At 38.3% G+C, this 22,385-nt stretch overlaps 2 protein-coding genes across 6 annotated transcripts in view; one reads left to right on the top strand and one right to left on the bottom strand.

Moving 5' to 3' along the window:
• Positions 1-356: 356 nt before the first annotated feature.
• EFCAB7 (EF-hand calcium binding domain 7) lies at positions 357-22,104 on the bottom strand. Of its 2 annotated transcripts, none has more exons than XM_035333815.1 (14): positions 21,952-22,104; positions 19,575-19,762; positions 16,731-16,942; positions 15,148-15,234; positions 14,408-14,603; positions 13,618-13,742; positions 10,251-10,392; positions 9,703-9,812; positions 8,596-8,753; positions 8,276-8,409; positions 5,953-6,101; positions 3,785-3,994; positions 1,483-1,590; positions 357-610 (listed from the first exon to the last, which is right to left on the bottom strand). In XM_035333815.1, the coding sequence occupies exons 2-14, from the start codon at positions 19,759-19,761 to the stop codon at positions 536-538; spliced, it is 1,893 nt and encodes a 630-aa protein (XP_035189706.1). In that variant the 5' UTR covers position 19,762; positions 21,952-22,104; the 3' UTR covers positions 357-535. The 2 variants fall into 2 exon arrangements, with proteins under 2 accessions (XP_035189706.1, XP_035189705.1); XM_035333814.1 differs by having other exon boundaries at positions 21,948-22,096.
• The window catches only part of ITGB3BP (integrin subunit beta 3 binding protein), a 27,809-nt gene continuing 27,482 nt past the window's right edge, over positions 22,059-22,385 (top strand). For 3 of the 4 annotated variants that reach the window (XM_035333820.1, XM_035333819.1, XM_035333821.1), the window contains exon 1: positions 22,059-22,343. In XM_035333820.1, coding sequence (XP_035189711.1) covers positions 22,090-22,343 — 254 coding nt within the window. In that variant the 5' untranslated portion in view covers positions 22,059-22,089. The remainder of the gene's footprint in view (positions 22,344-22,385) is intronic. The other variant, XM_035333822.1, reaches the window with a different exon arrangement.

Raw genomic sequence — 22,385 nt, 5'->3', positions numbered from 1 at the left:
GGGCTGGTGACACGGTGGGCCCAGGAGACGCCTGGTGTTACACATGGTGCTTCTCTTGTTGCCAGAGCTTGCTTCTCTGCTAGCCGCAGCGCTGGACATGGACACAGCGTTCTACAGGACAGGCCTGCAGACGAGCCGACGGTGCCATCAGCTGCGGACAAGAATTCTGCAACAGCCCGCACTTCCTTGTTTATGCACAACGTTTTCTTAATAAAAGACCTTTCCTTAATAAAAGAACTTTTCTTAATAAAATGTAATGAGAACCACTATTAATTGTGCTGAAGTATCTTTTAGCTGTTTCCTGCTGATTTCCTGTATGCTCTTCTCCCTCAGAGACCAATGGAAACTTAGTAATATCCATTGTTCAGCCCTGAGGCCGTATTTACACTTCAATCCTTTATAAGAAATGAAACTGAGAAGCAGCCAGCTCTGGAGAAGGATAAGACTAGAAATGGTCCAGCAGAAGCAGCGAAAAAAAAATAATAATAATGCTTATTTTGAATACAGCTAAGAAACAGCTCTCTAACTAGAATGTTTAACGTAAAAGGGAATGTACGCAATTGTAAAGCCATTCTTCCTGCTCGTTCAGCGGCATCACATGCTGAGAAACCTGTACACAAGAAAGAAAACATAGGTGAAACAGATGTTTATTGAAGAATTGTGTGTATGTTACCTAAAATGCTATCTAAGCTAAATCAAGTGTTTCAGAACTTATATCACAAACATTAAATGACAACCATTCAGCGTCTCTAATGAGAGCTGGTATTCAAAGCTTAGTATTTAATTGCATGACTGCAAAAAATCCACAAGGGATGCTGAGACTACAATTTATACTGAATGAAGGAGAAATTAAAATGAATAAAACACCTTACAGGAGCAGGCTATAGATATCTAAATTGTCAGTAGCAATATTAAAATAGGCCCATACCCTGTAAGTGTCTTGGGACTGATTAAAGTGGATCTGAATGCATCCACACTAGAAACCTGTGAAATACAAAATTGTTTGGATGCCTCTTCTTTGAAAGAAAGAGCCCATAGCTTTAGAATAATAAAAATTGGATTTTCTTCATAAATTAATAAAGAAAAATATCACCATATTTTTGCCTCTGACTAGCACATGCTTGGTGTGCTTTTCAAAGCCATCTATAAATTGGTTAAGTAAAAAAAATACAGCCTTAGAAAAATAATATTAAAAGGTATCAGCAAGTGGCCCATGTGCCTGTTTCAATTCAATGCATGTATGAAAAACTGAACAGCTACATACGGCAATCTGCACTGGGAGCATGGATGCATCAAATACATGTGCTGCTCTGCAGTATCAAGAGCTGTATCTGACCTGTACTGGTGCTGAAAACAGACTTCTCCACTATCCACATGCTCTTTATCATGACAAAAGACTTGCACAAAAGGGAAGTGTAAAGATGGCACATGATTTTTGCTTTTTGCTCAGATTTTGAATTGGCTAAACAATAAAAATCTTACCGTCATGGATTTTGGTGCCACTTCCACAGCAAAAACAGTAAGTCCCCTGTTACTTAGGCAGTTCTTACTCTGCTCGTTGTTGACATGAATTATCACTCTGTTTTCAGACTGCAAGTGAAAAAACATGAAGAAGCCCATTAGCTGTAAAGGTTAAGTGGCTGCTCTTTATGTAACAATCACACATTCCTCTTACTTCCTCAGCGATGCTATTTTTACAGGATACGAGGACTTTCAGGATGCTGACAGCTATTCTCTCCGAAGAGTAAAAGCTTCAAATGTACCTTAGCATCATCAGAGCCCAGATCCATTCTCAAAAGTCACTTAAGACTGATTGAATTAACTTCAGCACTTTTGAAGGTGCAACTTGGGAACAGAGTTAAGTGAGACAACTATTTGCCATACAGTGTTACAGATGCTAAAACTTTACATAGATTCAAAAGGTGACTAGACAAATTCTTACTAAAAATTAATAGATAAATAAAAATAATTTTAAAAATACATGGAGGGTTTTTAAGCACAAAGAACACATTTCTGTCTCAGTCCTTTTCAGTCCTTGAGCTGCAAATTGCTAGTGGCTAGGACTGCGATGTGGAGAAGTGTCACTAGATGTTTGCCCATTTTTTGTACTTGCAATATCCCCTGCAGGACATTTTTGGAGGCAGGGCACTGCCTTAAAACAATCTTTACCTGATACTGTATCGCCATTCTGGTTTTCAAAAATCCTATCCCTCCAGCAAAACGCCATTTCCTCAGGAGCTCATATCATATGTTCTTAAATTCTCATCAACCATGTAGGCATTCAGTGGAAACTAGGCTCCTAACAACTAATGTTAAATGCCCAACATAAAGAGTAGGAGTACCCTTCCTATTTCACGTCCTTTCATAAATAAATGGCCACTTGGAATGCCACAAATCATAGACACCACACACAGCTATTTGCAAGAGATGCTCATCAAGATGTGACCATCTGCTGCTCATGGTTTGTTCCAAACACTCTCTTGAGAAAAGCAGCTAACCTTAACGGAGATTTACAAAAACATATTTGACAAAATAAATATAATACAGCTGCTCAAAGAACAGACACTCTTACTGAAGGTGTGCAAATGCTTCCCAGAAGGATCCAATATATAAAACTGAAAGCTGAGGTGATTGAAAATTCTTTAACTACCAGTTTACCCCAGGCAATATGCAGACTCAAGGCCTAAGGACATGCTACTATACCCTGTATAGTACATTTTCTTAATTTAATTACAGAATAACAAAGAGACATTTTTTTCCATTGAAATCACCAGCACAATAACTGAAGACATGATCAGACTGCTTACACTGTGGGGAGCTTAGAAGAAAGCAGATGCATAAAACTGCATTTTTATTATTTCTTTCCAGATGTTTACAATACAAAAAGTCTCCAGCCAACAAATTCTCTGATGAGATTTGCTTCAATGCAGAGCAGAGCTATTTATGAAATGGTGTAAATGGTAATGGTCAGTGATTTTAACCAGACAGCATCCAGTTTCCTCAGTACAGAACTTGTCTCCTTCTCTGACATATCCCCAAACATATAAATAACTCCAGTATATCTACCCTAAAGGGCGAAGTGCACAGCTAAACCTGTGGTTCCAGAGAGCCTCAGCATTCAGTCCTAATATTAGTCCACCAAGGCACACCCTTTTGCATGTCTGTCCAATTAAAAATACACTTCTTAAAGTGAACTTTTAAGGTTTAAAGCATTGCAAGTTTAGTATCTTACTGCACGGCATTTATTTACTCAAGGTTCCTGTTCTAAACCACTTTTGCCTGGATTTACATTTGCTAGCACAGATTAATAGTGACGTAGACCTGTAAAACTAGCAAATTAAAAATTCGTTCACGATATGTCTCTGAAACACAATCAATGCAAATCACTTTCCCATAAACGCTGAAAAGATAAATGCTGTAGTCTTTGCTCTTTCTGTAATTCCACTTCCTGTTCTTAGTAGTATTTATGCTCTAATATGAACCCGTCTCCAAGAATTATCAACATATTAAAAAATGAAATTTGAAGACAAATATTCTATATTGCCAATAGCTTGCCTCGTTACCATAAACTGTCCTTTCCAAAAAAAAACCTGATCCAGACTCTTTTGAACTGAGTCATGTCTCAAAAAGAAATCTGTATCAAGCACTTAGTTATTTTTTTAATGAACTAGATATAGAAACTTGCTATCAAAAATCGCAGTTCTCAAAAATGAAGCACAGAGGGAAGAAGAGCCATAATAATGGACATTAACACAAAGTACCTTACAGAAGTATCATGCCGTACCTTATTTTCAATGACAGAAGTGATTCGCGTGCCCGTTCTGTAGGTATAGACAATTACGTTTTCACAGCCATCCATTACTTTGGCATCTCCTTTATTAACAACAGACTTGCAAATAGCCCTGTTGAGTTGCCAGCTGCCTGCCTCTAGATATATGGCTTTAATTCTGGGTTTGCATTTTTCTGCATAGATGTCAATGACAAAGGGGCATGCCTGCAATGGAGTAAAAAAAGAGTTTTATCATTAATTTACCCTTGCTTTTTCCCTTCAGATTTTCATCCATAGTTCTTAAGTGTTTGCATATATGCTCTGAAGAGAAATTATCCAGATGTAAGTATGTCACTGAATAGTACAACTTCAGAACCTGAGAGCTGTGGTAATCTTTTAAATTGAGCGTAAGGTAAGGACAGATGAATGATCTTCATGCCAGTTACAGTACAGTCGATACACAGTTTGGTGCTTTCCACTCCAACGTAACCAACCCTTCCTCAGACAGCAAAACATATAGGAATTAAGATGACATATGAATGTCAGTGTCCGAAATAGAACTGTCTGCTTTACCTGTCACACTCTTGCTATTTGTGCCGTTTCACACAGATTTAAAATATCTGCAATGTTGCATTAAGCGCTCTGCTCTTACCATATCTTGGCTAAGAATAGTATGCGTAACAACCAGGAGTTTGCATTTTTCTAGACTAAGGAACAGCAGCTTGGTTTCTTTCGAAAGGCTGTTGGAACCCGCTAGGATTTTTCAGTTTTGTCTTGAACTTGTTAGGTTCAGTGTTCCTGAAATATCAGATACTAAATCTTCAAAAATGCAGGAATTAAGAGGTTAAATTACAGACACAAGTTAAGTAGATACACATTTTTAAATGAAAAACTAAAGCATTCAGAAAGCTGCGTTTTCCTTTAGAAAGCAAAAACTATAGCCATAAACCACAGTTAATAATAAGGCACAACATATCTACAAGATACATCTGACTTGATAAAAACCTCCTCCAAAATCTTCTTTCTTAGAGGATAGCTCCCTCTTATGGGTTAAATGCAGAAAGACAGTTTTTTTCTTGCTATGTTGATCATACTTGCAGGACAAAGAGAAACTGCTACTTGTTACATAATCATTTACCATGATGTCTGGATTTTCACTGAAGCCAGCTTTTCTCGGAGGGAAAAATGAATTATGAAATTATCTACATATTTAATGTTTTTAATGATTTTTTCATATTTTTTCCCTCTTCATTCAAAATATCCTATTTCTTTAGTGAGAACTATTAATGCCAACACTGATGTATTTAAAAACAAAAACAAAGACACCTATAAGCACACAGAAAAAATAAAGAAATAATACCTGGTTCATTAAGTAAACAGTTTGCCACCCAAAGCCCTTTCATTAAAATTGTATGTTGAACATGTCAGACACTGCTGTGAAAGGCAACAGTGAACCATGTCTGAAAATTTTGAACGCAATCATGTTAAGAACAGAGTTATCCTAGTCAACACAACACACTCCAATATTTTCTAAATCCGTTCTAGTCACCTTGTTCTCCATCTGATGTTTCTGTATTAATTTCCAAGTTACTGTAAGCAGTAACAACTTGTTTGCGTTAAAGTAACTTTTCTATTATATCATGGCTGGATATTCAGACCGGATATCAGGAAAGAGTTCTTCACTGAGAGGGTGGGACTTGGACTCGATGATCCTTGTGGGTCCCTTTAAACTCTGATATTCTATGATCCTATGACTGTTTTCTTCTGTTATGGCTCGGGCCAGCAAAATAACTCTTTTACATAGAGCAAGTCCTGCATTTTGTAGGTTTGCTGCCAGGTCACAGTTCTGCCAGGTCACTGTCTTCTTATTAGTGCTCACCAGTAAGGTGCACAAATTCTTTCAACAGGTATAACCTGTTGAAGATTCCTTCCTGTACCATCCAAAACATACTGACTTTCTGTAAGACAGAAGGTGAATTCTCTATTTCAACAATACTAGGGCTATCCTAAGAAACAGAATGAATATTGACTGCAAGTCTTAGTGTAAATCCTGTATTAGCAGTGTTTGCACTGGATCACTGACCTACTGAAATCAATTTATGATGGAAATAAACAATACTGCAATTAAACATGTGCAGCAAGTTGTATGTGAAGCAATTACTTTTGCTATACAGCTACCATACCTCTGTCATTTCTAGTGCTTTATTGTAGCCCAGTGACAATAAAGTGACCCAAAGGTCACTAGGATCCCCTTCACGGTCATTGGCTTCCATGAGATTCAGATCCAAAAATCCTTGTCTTGTTAATTCATTCTTCTTCATATCAAAATTCTCTGTTCAAAAGGAAACAGACGGTAACACTTCAATGTCTGATCTCTCTGCAAACACCCTTTGTCTTTCCAAAGACAAACTCCCACTTAATGAGGTCTCCAAGATGGGGCCATCTCGCAGCCTCAGGCTGTCCAAACATGATTTGGGAAAGAATGCCCTTGCTAAGCCGCATGCTTTTTGCAGAGCTTCACTGTGGATTTTAGATAATGACAAGAAACAGCTGGCCCCTTGTATTACCTAAGAGAGGGTGAGGTTCTGAAACAGAAATAATTCTTAGCATTTTATTTATTTATTTGCCAGCAGTATCTGTTGCGGCTGAGATTTGCAGAATAGGGTGTAATAGGAATGGGAAATGAAAGTCTGGTGGGGCCAGCACCCTTAGTGCTTGAGGTCCTTGATATAGAAATGATTTACTTAGTTCTTAAAAAGCAATAAAATGCCAGTAATCCTAACAGCCCTCTCTTGATAGAATATGGTAGATTGACCACTCTAATGTCAGCAAACACATAATTGAAATGTCCTTGTGTCAGGGATTTTTAAAAATGGTTTTCTCATCTTCATAACAATGCTAAATCTTTACTATATATTATTAAAAAGGGATTACCAATTTAATAAATCTATCTAAGGGTACAGATGCTGTAATAAATGGCTTGAACTTTGGTGTCAAGATTTATGATATTCGTCTGAACCCTTCAACTGATTAATGACCTGGTAATACATTCACCATATTCTCTTCTTTCCCCTTTTTCACACTTCACACACCCACACCCCCCTCCTACTCACATTAAGACGAGTTCACAAATGCGTAACACTGACAAAGCAATCGAGTGGGGAGTAACACGTAAAGGGATGAAAGAGAAACTGATTTATAGAAAAGTATTTTTGTATGATCTTTCTATAATTTAGGAAAAAACTTCAATATCTTTGAGTGATTTGGGGAGAAACAGTTGACAGAACTTGCCAGATCTCAGGTATTTTGGCCCAGATTAATCAATGTGTCATAGGCTACAAAGCAGTTATGTCTAACAGATGCTATGGGCTGGTATGTGATGATACGCCATACTGGCATTTCAGACGTGGGTTGCAGAATAACTGTATTTTGTATAGAAACTTCTAGTTTTCATACAATGGCTAATAAATTTCCAGTTTGTCCAGTCACTTCAGCTAAACTGTCAATGCTTTGAAACCACTGCTCTCATGCGCCATGTTATCAGGGCAGCCTACAGTCACTGGTGGTTATGTTTTCCTAGCCCTGTTCTGAGGTGAATATGTCAATTCTAAAGGCAATGTCACGGAATTCCTTGTTTCTCAAAATTGACATTTGTAGCCCAATGCTGCTCCTGCAAGCTGGCAGGATGTCCGGTAACATCGACGAGATGTATCTGCAGACAGGAAACGAAGTACAGCTGGAAGAAGCTCAGCCATCTGTCAGCTTCCCCATCTCATGGAAGCCTCAGAAGTCTCACAGCTCTCATATAGCACAATATGGATAAACTGACACACCATATATGAACCTTCGAAAGACAGATTTCCAGTGAAAAAACTGCTTATATCTGAAAAAAGTGTATCGTTGAAATAGGTGTTTTCTAATGTCTAATTTTCTAAGCAACCATAATAAGCTCTAGATGCCCTTGTAAGCACCTTATATGATTAAATGCCACCCTTAACACTTTGTGAGATATGAAAGCAATATCAGCTTAAACTACAGAAAGGAAATTGAATCAATAAATACCTGCTATAGCCCAATTCACTATCTGATCTGTGATTAGAAAACCTGTGCTTGTTGGCAGCCACAACATCTTTAACTTACAGAACTTTGCAATTAGCAAGGGGAAGAATTTTCTTAACAGGTCAGTGGCACACAAACCAGAACAAAGCAAAACAAAGGACAGGAGATTGGAAAAGAATAAATAAATAAAGAGGAGGAGAGGGAGAAAAAAAACATATCATAGAATGGTAAAGAATTTCTTCCTAATAACTAACTTAAAGCTACCTTTTTTTAGTGTAAAACCATCACTACACTCCCAAAGACTCCCTCTCCTGTTCTTAACATAGGCTACAGAATATTCAGCCCTTCCACACAATACACCACTTTATACATAGTAGGGTGCTACAAACAGGTTGTAAGTAGATTTATAGCCCTAATCAGTTGTATCAAGTGCAGCAACAAACTTACCTTTACATACAGCCCATGCTTCCTCATCACATTTCTCACCACTAGTTCTCAGCTCAAAGAAATTGTATTCCTCCAAACTCAGAAGGCCGTTTCCATCCAAATCAATTGTTTCAAATATATCCAATAAAGCTGCTCTAAAAGATGAAAAAGGCAGAACTATTTCTCAATACTTTAATTTTTTTCTACTGTTCCGTAATATTGTTGATAGCTATTCAGTTTATGACAGTATTTTAGCAACGTACAGCTACTAAAAAGCTAGATGTTATTTAGAGTGCATACTTCTGTAGCAGTTACCATGCCTATTTGAGAAAATGACTCACCGGCACTCTTTGGTAAGAGCTAGTTCACTGTCTTCACCTCTATACACCAGTTTTGCTTCTCCAGTAATCTGTGTTTTCACCTTCTTCAGCCTACAGCCTGTTGTGAATGGGAGTAGCCAGTAAAATCCTGATGCAAGCTCCCCTTTCCATCCAAACATCTGCTCTTAAAAAGAAATCTGTAAGTTACTTCTCAAATGATACCTTCCTTTATTACTAGTAATAGTCAAACAAAAGTGATTAATTACTTGAAAGCAAAGGTAATGCTAGATTCTTTCCTAAAAAAATGTCTACAGTAAGATGCTGCGTGATGTCATTTTGAAGACCCCAAAACTAGTGAATCTCCTAGCTGCAATAAAAGTTAGATGTTCAGGACCAGAAAGGAGAGGAGAACAACTGTTACTGTAAATGTCTAAAAGCAGTCCTATCATTTTTCAGATCTGTAACTCTTTCCAAATCTTAAACTTCAGAACAAAAGCAGTCAGAATTAGGCTGACAAAACCCACTGAGTCTTTCATTTCCTCCATGATTTATCAGGTTTGTTCAAATGAGCAACTTCCTATGTAAAAATTCACAAATGTCTTAGGGTTGAAGAAGCAAGCTGAACACCTTCTGAGTACCAGTTGCTTCTCCTCCCTTCTTCCTGCTATAGAGTAAGAATGTTCTATGCACTGTGGAGTTTAAGATCTTATATATGGCAAGCAGAAAGAAAATGAAAGGGAATTGTAACAAATATCACTTTTGGTTTTAAATATGCATGAATAGAGCTGAGTTTCCACAGAGAATCTATATAGATAACCAGTAATTTGGCAACACTTGCCAGCACACTACTTTATAATACTGCCCTCACAGGAACATCATTAAAATTCCAAACACGTGGCTTGCAATTCACCCCATCCAGAGGTCATAACTAAGACGGTATTACTTATTACCTTGTGTAAATTCTGTCCGTTTTGAAAGGGAACATGCACAGAACAACGTTTGTTCTCTCTTTTAGCCTGATTAGGTACAGCTTTGAATTCCTTCCAAACATATGAGAACTCCAATGCAGAAAAAAAAAAAAAATCAAGATATAAAAAATAAAATAGGAATATATCAGAAACACCTAACCTCTTTGTTTTGTTGCTCAGTAAAGCTCACAAGCTGTAGATTTTCTTGGGTTTCATTTTCCTTCAGAATATACAAAGCTGTATCCACTGACAGCCAATGACAAGATTTTCCTAAAAGAAAAAAATCCCCCCAACAAATGCATTAAATTTCACAAAATTGTTTTTTTCTTGGAATTCCAAAATTGGTATTTCTATTGTATTCATAGCATTGATCCCTGTTAATGTAATTTTAAACAATCCATTATGTATTTCACATTTCTACAATTAGTAGAGCATTATTACTTATTAGGTCTCTTTATACTAAGGATCCTTGATCCCTGATATTTGCAATTAAGGATTTTAGGAAACTTACATCATATTATCTTCTGAAGTTCTATAAAATACAAATATTAAAAATACACAAAAATATTGCAAAATGTATACAAATTTTGCAATAATTACAAAATATCACAAAATACTGTGAGAGAGAAAAGGCAAGCTGTATCAGCAGGAGGAAAGAAAATGCTTTTTAGAGAGGGAAACTCTCCAAAGAGATACAAATACATTTACCTTCTACCTGACGAAGGTTTAAAGGCTTGATAGTAATACACACTGTAGACCTTTGAGGTATGTGCAACCTGTACTTGTGACTAATGATTTCACCATCTTCTTCTAAGTAGAAGCATCCTCTGGACTGTGCACATTGCCATTCCTGGAAACCAAAGAAACAGGTGTTGCCTTGATCTTTTATCAAAATAAAGACTCCTTTTCTGAAATATATTAATTTGATAATTTAATGAATGCTGCATAAAAATCACCACAAGGTGTAGCTCCGATCTGCTCTTTTTTAAAATGGATCTTCTCACATAGGCCTTTTCATAGTCAAGTTTTGCAGACCAATTAATAACATTGCTTTACTTATGAAAATGCTCAAAAACGTACAGATTACCCCAATGCTCTAATGGTTGAAATGAAATTTGAAGTGCCACGAAGAACCAAACCGTATTCATGAAATCATCTAATTGTGTGATTTATCACTGACACACTGGAATTTTGCTACTTTACTTCCACCAGACCAATTAAGCAAAAACATAACTGATTAGCTGAACAATGCCTCAAAGAAAGGAAGACGTTCTAGATTTCACTTCTCTGGCCTTGATTAAGTCCATTATTTCTAGTTATTTCCTAGCAATGGAAGATAAAGCTCCTGAGCACAGCCTAGCAGAAGGAATCTTTCAGTGCAGTGTCAGCAGAGAGCTCTGTCCAGGTGGCTGTACTTATCCATGCAGAGTGTTCAGTGTAAAAGGTAAATTAACACAGATTTCAGAAGTGAGTTTGAAAAAAGCGGAGGTCTGCAGAAAGTCTGCACGCAACTCCCAGTAGGGAGACTGACTCCTACCTAGCTCAATTTAAGGCCAAACAGTCTTCATCGTTGCCATGTCTCATTTCACTGCTCTTAAAGTTAGTCCTCACTGCAATGCATTCACGCTCACTTGGTGGCACTTTGCAGTCAATGACCAAATGGTGTCAGGCAAGAACTGGACTTTGCTGGTGCACGTATACCCAGGATGTCAAACGACACGGTTGGTAACACGTGCAGCTCTGATCCTCAGTTTATATGTCTCTACTCAGAACTCCACATTTCTTAAGAATATAAATTACTCAGGGACTCGTGAATTTAAGAGCCTTCAGTCCTGGCCCACAGTTTTGCCACCAAATTCTATAGAAATTCTATAGAAACGGTTCACCAAATCCTATAGAAACAGCTAAGTAAAAGTTTGACAATGTGTTAGAAACCAAATATTAAACTGTAATCCTTGCAGAGAGCATAAGGTGGTGCTATATTCTCTAAATTATCCACGTCAAACTAGAAACAGGGATGTAGATGTAGGGAGCTAAGTGATGATTGTGTGTTGGACTGGATGATCTTTGAAGTTCTTTTCCACCTGCATTATTCTACTCTATTTTTTTTCAGGGAAAAAAAGAATATGTCAGCAATATATTAGTTACCTGTCAAACTGCTACAGATGAAGCCCAACAGGTCAGTGTGTTGTTTACACCAGTTACACTTCTGTATTTGTCTTTCTTATTCTCAAGTTATTTACATCTTTGAATATGTCACAAAACTCCACAGGAGAGGGGAAAAAAACATGGAAGAATATGCTATGAATATATTGCATGTTTTCTGAGGTGTTTAAATGTAGATGTTCACCGTGTTTTTTGACTTTCACTGTAATCTTCTGCCAGAGAAGTGAAATTGGAATCAGTCCCACTTCACAGTGGCAATCATGGAATGGTTTGGGTTGGAAGAGACCTTAAAGATCATCGAATCCCAACCCTGCTGCCATGGGCATGGACACCTTCCAGGTTGCTCAAAGCCCCGTCCAGCCTGGCCTTGAACACTTCCAGGGATGGGGCATTCACACAATGTTTACTTCTTGTTCCCAAAAGACACATGAACTGCAGAAAAAAAAATTACTTTTTCTACATACTTTTACACTGTGGTCTCAAGGTGTACATTTTTAATGCATCCTTGAAGTTTCCTGTTCATTTTTTAAATTTCTACAGCTATTCTTATTTAACATGCAGAATAAATATATTTTCTGCATATAAGGTAAAAAAGAAGAATTTGGGGGCTCTAGATTCCAATCCATAGCTCAAATGACTTATTGTGTACAAGTTCATTGATTTTGACAGAGCTTGTATTGGGTCCTTAATAGTCAGGGTTAACAAATTTAGCAGTTCAATTTAAACTTATTCTTGTTTATTGATGGATTTAATTTTTATATGATGCTTGTCAATAGTATTCAGTATCTGCAACTGCTTTTCGTTCAAGGCAGCTCTTACTGGCTTGTACAAAGAAAGAAGGATCCAATATTGGGAAACTGTGCAGTGGTTTCATATACTACATATCATGTTTGAACAAGGTGAAATTGCAGGTTAAATTGCATGGAGGTCCAGATACCTAAACAGACTGCAAAAAATTCCTCTGAGATTATGTTTTTAAATTTTAATATAGAACAAATGTCACTGTATAGCAATGCCGAAGATATAAAGGACTTCGGAGTTCAATAACAAATACAGAGTTGTTATTTGAAACAAAAATGTAACTCATGAGAACAATCAGTTCAGTTTTCTAGCAGCAGTTATACTATGTGGTCATAACCATTTTTTTCCTTTTATACAGAGGTCTCAAGGTGCACATTTTTAATGTATCCTAGCAGTTTCCAGTTAATGTTTTATATTTCTACAGCTATTATTTTCTGTTGAAAGAAAACTAGTAAAGGTTCAGTCGAGAAAGGGAAAACAAAGGAAAAAGATCAATATTAACACTCTACAAATATTGACTTAGCAAAGTGACTTTGTTGTCTTTCTCCCACGGGAATTTATATTGAATGAGTGATTTATTTAAAAGAAAATACTGATAGAACATATTAGTCTAACTAAAAATCAATAGTTTCAAGCTACAGCATATATTTACAAATTAATGCCCAGCAAACTGAATATGCTCAGAGATCTGTTATTTATTTCCAATTACCTTTCATATAAAGGTTTATGATACACAATCTTTCAGACTACTTAAGCATTTAAAGTTCTCACCAACCTAATAAATTATTCAATTTTAAATTTCTCAAAAAGTCGTTAAACGTTTTATCCAACAGTGGTTTCATTTATAAAAAACACACTTTGTTCTATTAAACCTTTACACCTGAAAAATTATTTTCAATAATTAGATGTCAGCAAAACCAACAGTATATAAAAATGTTAGTAATAACACGTATCAGGAAACCTCTTGATAGTTTATAGCTGCCCTTGACAAACTGTTAATAAAACATAAGCTAAAAACCAGAGAAAAACAGTTTCTTATTTAAAATGCAGTAACGTATGTGCCTAGAGGAAAACAGAATAATCTCAGTAGGACTAGCTTACATGATACCTTTATTGTGTGTGGCTCAATTAGCTTTGTGTTTCTGTTGCTACTGGCACCCATGCTGAGAGTGGAAGAAACAGATGCTTTGCAACTTTGAGCTGACAAGGGTCTCGAAGGAGTTCTGCTGTCACCTATAAACATAGATATTTAGTTATTATTGCATTATTGTATCCCACCTGTAGTGCTATTTGTCATAAAACCTTACACAGACAGAAAAAAAAATGGATAACAAGAACTTCAATCTGATAAACTGACTTCCCTTACAATAGTTTAACACAGTCATTCATTAGCCAACATCTTTACTTCCCTGACTGTGCATCCCAGGTGAACGGGCATACAAATGGAGAACCTTGGAATCCAAATCTGCCTGAAGGACAAGAAATTGTTACCACGGGATTCCATTTACCTTGGAATCAAGGTAAATCTATCCTAAGTGGATAAGTTTAACCTGCTTCAAATGCACAGTTGCCCAAAGCAATTACTTCCAGGCCTTTACTTTCTGGTTCCTTATATTCGAGCAACTCTGCTAGTACAGTTGTTGATTTAGCTACGTACATTCAGTTTTCACTGCTGTTTTGTCATCTTTGCACTTCCTTAGTATTTCTTAGAACTGAAGTAACTTAAACAGCATAGACTCCATATAAAAGTAACTGTGGACATTTAGCCACAGTAGAAATGAATGTTAGTCAACAACAGCCTCACTAATCTGAGAAAAATTAAGCAAACACTCAACTGCTCATTGACCCAGAACACGGTCTCTAAAACAATGAAAGCTCCCATTATGACAAATAAATACCTTTTGTTGGTGCTAGTTTGTGATCAGTCTTCCTGGAGATTTTTGGTGATGGTTTCAATACTGGCAGCGTGATCCCTTCAGTGGAAGTTCCACCTTGACCTCCAAACTGCTGACGCTTCAATCGACCGTCAACTTCCAGTTTCTCTAGTGCAGTCTTGCAGCACTGCTCACTGGTTGTCACATATAAGTCACAAAACTTGAGATAAAGAAAGGTAATCTGGTAAGCAAAACATTCTTTCTCAGTTTTAAGAATTAAGATGTAACATTAGTAACCAAATGTCAGTCATTGCTTGGAGATGCTGTCAGTAATCAATAAGATGCTGTGTCTTGGAAATTAGGTGCTCAACATATAATGTCCCCCCATACAACGAATTGTGAAATATTACAGACACAGCAATTCTCATAAGTTAGCTAAGTTTGCTTTCATTTCTCATCTTCATTCTGCCATGCCTTTGACCCTTATTTTCAGCCATGCTGTTAGGCTTTGCACTTACTATTAGCCTCTGCCTAATGCATTAGGTTCACTTGCAGCAAGGCAAATGGCCAGGGCAGCATGCTGCCAGATAAAACGAGGGAAACAGAAATACATACCAGAAGACATACCATGTCCCAGAAGACAGGGAGCTGGTGGGCTGGGGTAAGGTCATCAATGAGCCAACATGTAATTGGTATGTACTGCATTTGATAATAACATTACTGCCCATAACATCAAGAACACATAATATCACTATTTGCCATACCTTCTTGTAGTCAAGTTTGCCACTGCAGTTAAAATCAGCTAGGTTAGTTATAGCACTGACTTCATCCAAAGTCATTTTTTCACCTTTCTGCAATTAAAAACAAAAAACAACTCAGGTTTGGATTCTAGTAAAGAATACTGATCACCTACAGCACATGTTTAATAAAAACACACACACACAAAAGATTATTTTAATATCCTGATCACCAAAATAGAGGTCAACGGTATTAAAAAAATATGACCCTACAATGCTACTAAATACTGAACAGATTAATTGCATCAGCTTATGCAATTTTGTGGTGCCTTCTGGAAAGCCATTGTGAATGACACTTAACTTGATTTCAGATCTTCCATAAGCTGGGGAATACCTGTTTTCAGTCATTTGTACTTAAAATGTCTTCTCCTATATGTAGAATGTTTCCTTACAGTAGCAACTGTATCTTTCTCATCATGCAGAATGAAGACTGATGGTTCTGCCACTATGCTCAAAGTGAATAAATAAGTCTGGCTTGTTGGGTCAACCGCAACAAATACAGTATGTAAATTGTTTCTTCCTTCTGTCCCAGTTTGCTCTCCTCTGCATTTCCTTAAACTTGTTTTATGCTCACTTTTGAGCACTCTACGAGAACTCTACTACTAACCAATTTTTAACTGTTCCTGCTCCTTGGTGTTTGTCTCAGTTTCTATAATCTCAGAATACCACAAAAATCTCAGCTGCTATTTTAAAAAATGCTTTCCTAACCTTTCACATTATACAGTGAAATCCAATAACATGGTGGCAGTTCAGTAGCTAAATAAAAAGCTCCAGATATTTTAAAATATGTCATTAGTTTGAGGCATATCGACATACACAAGTAAACCTTGCAACATCTGCATGCATCACGTTGACAATGCATCACCTCTAACCAAAGTATTGACTTACCCCCACGCAGCCTAAGACGATGATTAACTAAATATAGGATCCAGTGAAATCACTGAAGTGACAGAACATCATGGCTGTGATAAGACTAAAACATTAATCTTAATATTTTATGTATAAGATAGATAAATGTCATTAGTTTTTAAACTTTGTATCTGAATATGCATGGACAACTTGTAAGGGGAGAACAGCAAACACATATCAGTAACTCTCTTGCAAAATCTGATAACCCCAAAGGAGTGCAGAGGGACCCTGTAGAGAATAGAGGGATTTGCACTAGCTGAACCAAGGGAGAGACACGTGCATGTGCTTCCCCTTCTGCTGCTCCTTTGCTGTACAGATAGGGCTTCAGCAAAGTATGTGAAAGTACTAAAAAAATCCTTCCGCCAGTTTCCATCATCAAGGAGCAACTGCTGAAATGGACGGACAGGTTATCAGCTGAAAGACTATAAGGAATGGAAGAAAGATCATAGATGACCACAGAAAATAAGACCCAAAATTGGAGGGAAAACAAAAAACAAACAAACAAAAACAAAACAAAAACAAACAAACAAACAAAAACCCTCAGTTATTGATTCTTTTGATCAGGGATAGTTTTACTATCCAATTTCCAAAATCTCAACTAAGGGCTACAAATGGCTAATTAAGTTTCAACTGATACTTACTGTTGTAAGAATTTTATAAAGCTCATCGTGTAAAATATATCCAGTGTTATCTGTGTCTATTTTCCTAAATGCTTCAAGCAATTCGGTTTTTGTGGCTGGTGTTTCTTCTTTTAAAATAGTACAAAAATCATCAAAATTCAGTGTAGTTGTTTGTGAAGTCCAGTATTTATTAACTGTCTTCTGAGATGGATTTCTTCCAGCCTGTTGAAGTACTGAACAATAAAACACAATGTTAAGTATATATTCCAGCTGTCAGTAGAGGAGTTACCTCAAAATGTCCTTTAATCACTTCCCATGTTCAGATTTTTTTTATTATTATTTTTTAAACACCATCAATCCAAGGGAAAATTGGCTCTAAAAGACAGTTTTTTTTTATAATTTCAATCCTGCGCTGTACTGATACAGACCAACGGTGACCTTCCCTGGCCTTGAATTCTGTGGTTAGTAGCAGGCAGCTCAGAGCAACCTGAGAGGCAGCTGAGCACATTTGTTGCAGGCAGTGCCTGTTTCTAGGCCTGCATTCTAGATCATCCCTCACAACGTATGATCCGGCACAAAAACATCACAAGAACCATTATTTAGCTTAAAGCTTACATCTTTACCCACGCTAACCTTGGGCACGTAGCAATTGTAGCACACTGTTCACTTACATTTAACAGAGCACCCTTCAAATTTGCTGTATTTTTATATAACCTGAGAGATCAGCACTTGTCTCCCGAGATTGTAGTTTTGAAAGTTCAGTTAGACTGAGCCTTTTATTTATACTTCTTTACAGACTGATTCTGTTAAATACCCTAAGTAATATTACAACACAGGAAATGAAACTACTGGCTGTGACTAAGCACAACCCCTACAAGTAAAATTTTGCAGGGCCAGTCTCTAAGTGAATGTTGCACAGTTCAGATTATGAGACAAACATTACGTTGCCACAGCTGCTTCAAAGGTAGCACCACTCACGTGATAATTGCCAGAATGTACGTTGCAATGTAAGTCTATAATAACTCTCTGTAGTTACACATTTTAAAAGAAGCAAATTCTTATGTAGCTCTGAAAAGACCAGGAGCCTGAGCTACTACTTGCCTTTTCTGAGTTGACCTTGAAACCAAAATGCCCAAACACCTGGTACGTACAAAGTGCCATATGGACAGAGATGAAAGCAAACCATATACAAAAGAGATGACACTTGTTCGCACCACTCCTATTTTAAAATCCAGATTATCCACAACTATCATTAGGATGTTATAAAAGCACTTTTACTGCAGCCCAGAAAGCCTGGACTACACTAAATCATATGCTGAAAGAATGAGCTTGCTTACAGGTAGAATTTCAAGTGCTGGTGTAGGGAAAGAAGCTACAATTAATGCATCAGAAAGTACACTCAGCTTTTGTGCTGGTGGCTTTCCACGTGGAGGCCTCGTGTACTTCAGGCATGGACAATGCAGCAGTTAGTGAGAAACGTTTCCTCACATATGCAGAAAAAAAATATGGTCACTAGAATTAGGATCTAACTAAATGATTTGATAACACAGCACAGTTTTGTCTTTAGTCATTGCTTGTTTTTCCTTACAAAGGACTGGAATGCCACAAAACACATACCTCTTACTGGCATCATAATCGACGAGGAGGACTTTAGAAAGCAACCTGTAGTATCAAACAATCCCAAGCGTATTATGAGCTGTACCCAGAAACCCATAAGATCAAAATAAAAATGATGACTTTTTAAATGACACATCTGGGTTCTTTTCATCTAACTGAAGGTTTATGTCTCATACTTTCTTTGTCAACTCTGTGAGCTAGAAACATTTCTTTTCAATAAAGTAAGCTATGATTTTCACATAACCGCAAAACTCCAAGTAGAAAATAGGACTGAAAGACACTTCATGGGTTCTCTAACACAATCCCATGCTACTACATACAACACAAATAATCCTTTTCATGAAAGGACAAAGATATAATACAAATGGGGAAAAAATCATTTTAGTCTATGGAAATACTTTAACTCATGGGCAATTTTAATAAGAGAAAGAATTCTTAGGAAACACCAGTTTAAACACCAGAAATAATCCATTTGATCACAAAAAATTGGTATAGGAAAGGCAGCATTTTCACATATTACTCAGACAATGTAGCTTAAAACTGATCTGTGAGACTATCTTCAGGGATGGTAAATTATCATATCCACACCTCTGACAAAACCTCTCCTACAAGTCTGCAAAGCTCCGTGTCACTCAATGCCAGTTGCCATTGTGATTTTCTGTGATTATAGGGGTAATTGTCCACTAGAAACTGAACTGAGGTCAGCTCACTTAATCATGTGTCAGGGAAAGGCAACTATTGCAGAAATGTCACAGTCCAAAGGCAGAACCTATGCCCACCTCATGTAAGAAACAATGTTACCATCGAATTTGGCGGTGTTAAACAACTCACTTAGGTCCCCTGTAAGCTGTCAGCTGGTATTGACTTTTGCCCCTTCACAGTGGTGATTTAGAGCTGAGAAGCTCTGTACACTATTCCCAGTTCCATGAGCCATCCAACACCTAGCAACAAAGATTAAGGATTTAAGGAAAATGAAAAGCATTGAGGAATGGTAGTTTCTATAAACTTTGAAAAATCACCGTGTGACACGTTTTACAACAGGTAAGTGATGGACATGTCTTCAAAGATACAGCAACCAACGCTTGAAATCTGAACCCTATCCGAAACTCCTGTAAATTCCTTAAAGCAGGTACCGAGTTTATGCACTGGGACACTCTCACTGCTGAGTTACTGGCTGCTGTTAGTAAACTACCCATGGCAACCACCACACACAATAGTTATGGGGGGGGAAAAAAATCAAATCATTACCTAAACGGAGTTGTTCTTTTGATTTAATATTTTCTAAACTGCTTTTTAAAACAGTTAGATAAGCTGCTCGGCAGTTCTTGTAGAAGATTGCTTCTTCTGCATGCTGGGACTTCTTTGCTTGAGGACTTTCTGAGTGTGTGACTTTCTGATCACAGAGGGACGCATTATTCTCAGGCTTGCTGGCCATTCTGCAAAGAACACAATCACAGTTAGAATTTGTTACTCTTTTGCCTGTTTGATAAGAGTCTTCTTTGTCCTCGGATACATGGATTAGCACAAATTATCCTAATTATCTAGACTGAATGCTTCCCATTTTCTAAATGAGATACTTATCTACATTTGTGGGTAAATGCCATGAGATTTGCAAACAAAAATAGCTTGAGTTATTGAGCTACTTATTATGCACAATTTGTTCGTTATTGACAGTAAAAGGTTTTCTTTTATTGCATTTTATTTTCATTTCAGACATTTGATGCCATGGTGATTACAAGTTCATGTTATTTGAGAGCATAATAGCAAATTTTCAAGTTATCATCTGTGATGCAAACCATTGCTATCCGTGTTTAGAAATAAATCAACAGGACTTGTCCTTATAACATATTTCCTCTAGAACTTCCACTCTTGCCATGCTCGCTGCATTCTCCTAATGACAGAAGCAATCAAGAAACGGTACAGAAGTGCACTTGCTGGCTACAATGAACTCACCACTATTTTGCACAATTTGTCACAATGGTAAAATGAATGAACATGCCATATACCATACCTGTGATTGTTTTGCTCCCAGCGCCGCTCTCATTGTTGCTATTGGTCACCAGCAGTAGCAAAAATAGAGTGGCTTGGGGAAAAAAATGCCAATTTAAGCATGGCCACAGGTTGTGGGAGGCACAGACTTATTCAAAAAGCTTTTTTTTACCAAACAACAATAACAAAGTAAATTGATACTGTACTTAAGAGCTCTGTGCCTGTGATCACGACTGACTCAGGTGATGGGGGACTCCCTATTACACTTGATGCTGTTAGCAGCAGAGTGAAATCCCTTTTGCCCTCCGGAAAATGTGACAGGTGTGCTTATGTTGGACTGCGTATTTGTCAGGATTCCCTCTGTCACCTAAAAGTTGACTTTCATCTTCTGAACTAGCTGAAAAACTTAGGTAGTCTTATACAGCTTCAGCAGTGATGCTGTGTAACGTCGTAAACACCATATAACATTTAGTGTTTAAAAAGTGACACAATTATTAAACTGATTACATGCTTTTTTTTCTTGTGCCACCCCGTATCAGAAGGGGCTTTTGTTTTCTGTTTTTACATTTATAACTACTTAAAAAGAATGGCCAATAGTAAAATTGGTCAAAATTTTAACCCATCAAGCATGAAGTTAAACACCTAATCCTACTTTTAAGACTTATTTATTTCTATTCCTTATATGAAGTTAAGCACATACAAAACTGCCTTAGGACTTTTAAGAACGCTACCAGTATAATTGTATAATAATTTTTGAAAAATCATTATTATTTTGAAGTGATTCAAAGCAGTAACTAATATTGTTTGCTCACTAATGGCCGGTAAAGTTTAACAGCAGCTTTCTGCTTCCACCAAAGGTGATTAGGGTTTTTAGAAGACCACCACAGAGGGACACTAAATCGTGCTGTACTGTTGGTCTAACAGCCTCTCATATTATTTTACCCAATGTTGGCTTCAGAAAATATATTCCAGTATAATAAATTGAATATCTCAAGTTCAGCAACAAGACAACAGCATCGCGGGGTCCCCTTCAGGACTCATTGGATTCTTACTTGGGAGGCCTAAATCACTCTCACCTTCTTGAGTTATATAGGTCTTTTACACTTGGGAAAGAAAGATAATAATCACTTATCATGGATGAAGTACCCTATTTATAATACACAGACCGCCTGCCTGACACTTTAATATTACACTGGCATTAGAAGGACCCCACAGGGACACCGCCATACAGTCTGGTTCCTGCAAACGGGTGTCACTATAATTAAGCACCAGCGGTACACACACACAACGGAAGGAGGTTAAAGTCAAGGAGGAGAAGAAGAAGAAATGTTAATTTTCCAGTAAATAGCTTGCACTCGTGTGCACCCCTCGGACTCCCTGTTACAAGCTACGGGGTCCGTGGCTGCAGCTCTGACGGGAAGAGCCGCCACACACGGCTCGGAGCTGTTTGGGGCCGGCAGCACACGGCCCAGAGCGGAAAAAAAAATGAAGTTTTGGACAAAAACCAGAGCGAGGGGAGCTACGCAGCCCTGCTCGGCCGGAGAACAGCACTGCGTGATTTCGGCCCCCGGCTCCCAACACACAAAAACCCGTGTTAGGATCTCAGAGTCCCCTCCTTGGCGAGGCACCTACCGACCTCCTGGGCTGCCCGCCGCGGTTCCCGGCTGAGGGGGCAGCTCCCGGGACTCCCCTCACCACACTTGCTCCGTCCCGGTGGCCTCAGGGCTCGGCTCTGCTCAGCCCCAACCCGCTCAGCCCGCCGAGGGGCCTGGTGATGCCCGTCCTCCCCGAGGCCCCCACCGGCCCAGGCACCGAGAAGCGTTGGGATCGTCCCCGGGCCTCGAGCACCGCCCGGTCGCCTGAGGGACCCGGGGCTCCCCGCCCCGACCACCGCCCCCGTCCCGCCCCCCGGGGCCGCGCACCTCCCTCCCGGCTCCGTTTCCAGCCGGCGGCGTTTGGCCGCTGCACGGCGGTGCTCGGGCGGGAGAGCTGTGAGAGGCGGCGGCTGGAGGCGCCCACATGTCGTAGGTAGCGGGAGCGGTGGGGGGGGGGGTGGCCTCGCTTCGCCTC

The sequence above is a fragment of the Oxyura jamaicensis genome, chromosome 8 (genome assembly GCF_011077185.1).
Source record: "Oxyura jamaicensis isolate SHBP4307 breed ruddy duck chromosome 8, BPBGC_Ojam_1.0, whole genome shotgun sequence".
NCBI lineage: Eukaryota > Metazoa > Chordata > Aves > Anseriformes > Anatidae > Oxyura > Oxyura jamaicensis.
The sequence above is the reverse complement of the archived record's forward strand: the minus strand, read 5'-3'. Positions and strand labels throughout refer to the sequence as shown.

What these genes read in the sequence shown, in the direction of transcription:
- EFCAB7 (XM_035333815.1), bottom strand. Translation starts at nt 19,761, where the DNA reads ATGGCCAGCAAGCCTGAGAATAATGCGTCCCTCTGTGATCAGAAAGTC. An exon ending in TTGAGCCACACACAATAAAG is followed by an intron (nt 10,393 to 13,617) that starts GTATCATGTAAG and finishes TTTGGTTTCCAG; the next exon opens with GAATGGCAATGTGCACAGTC. An exon ending in CTTCTGTCATTGAAAATAAG is followed by an intron (nt 1,591 to 3,784) that starts GTACGGCATGAT and finishes TTTCACTTGCAG; the next exon opens with TCTGAAAACAGAGTGATAAT.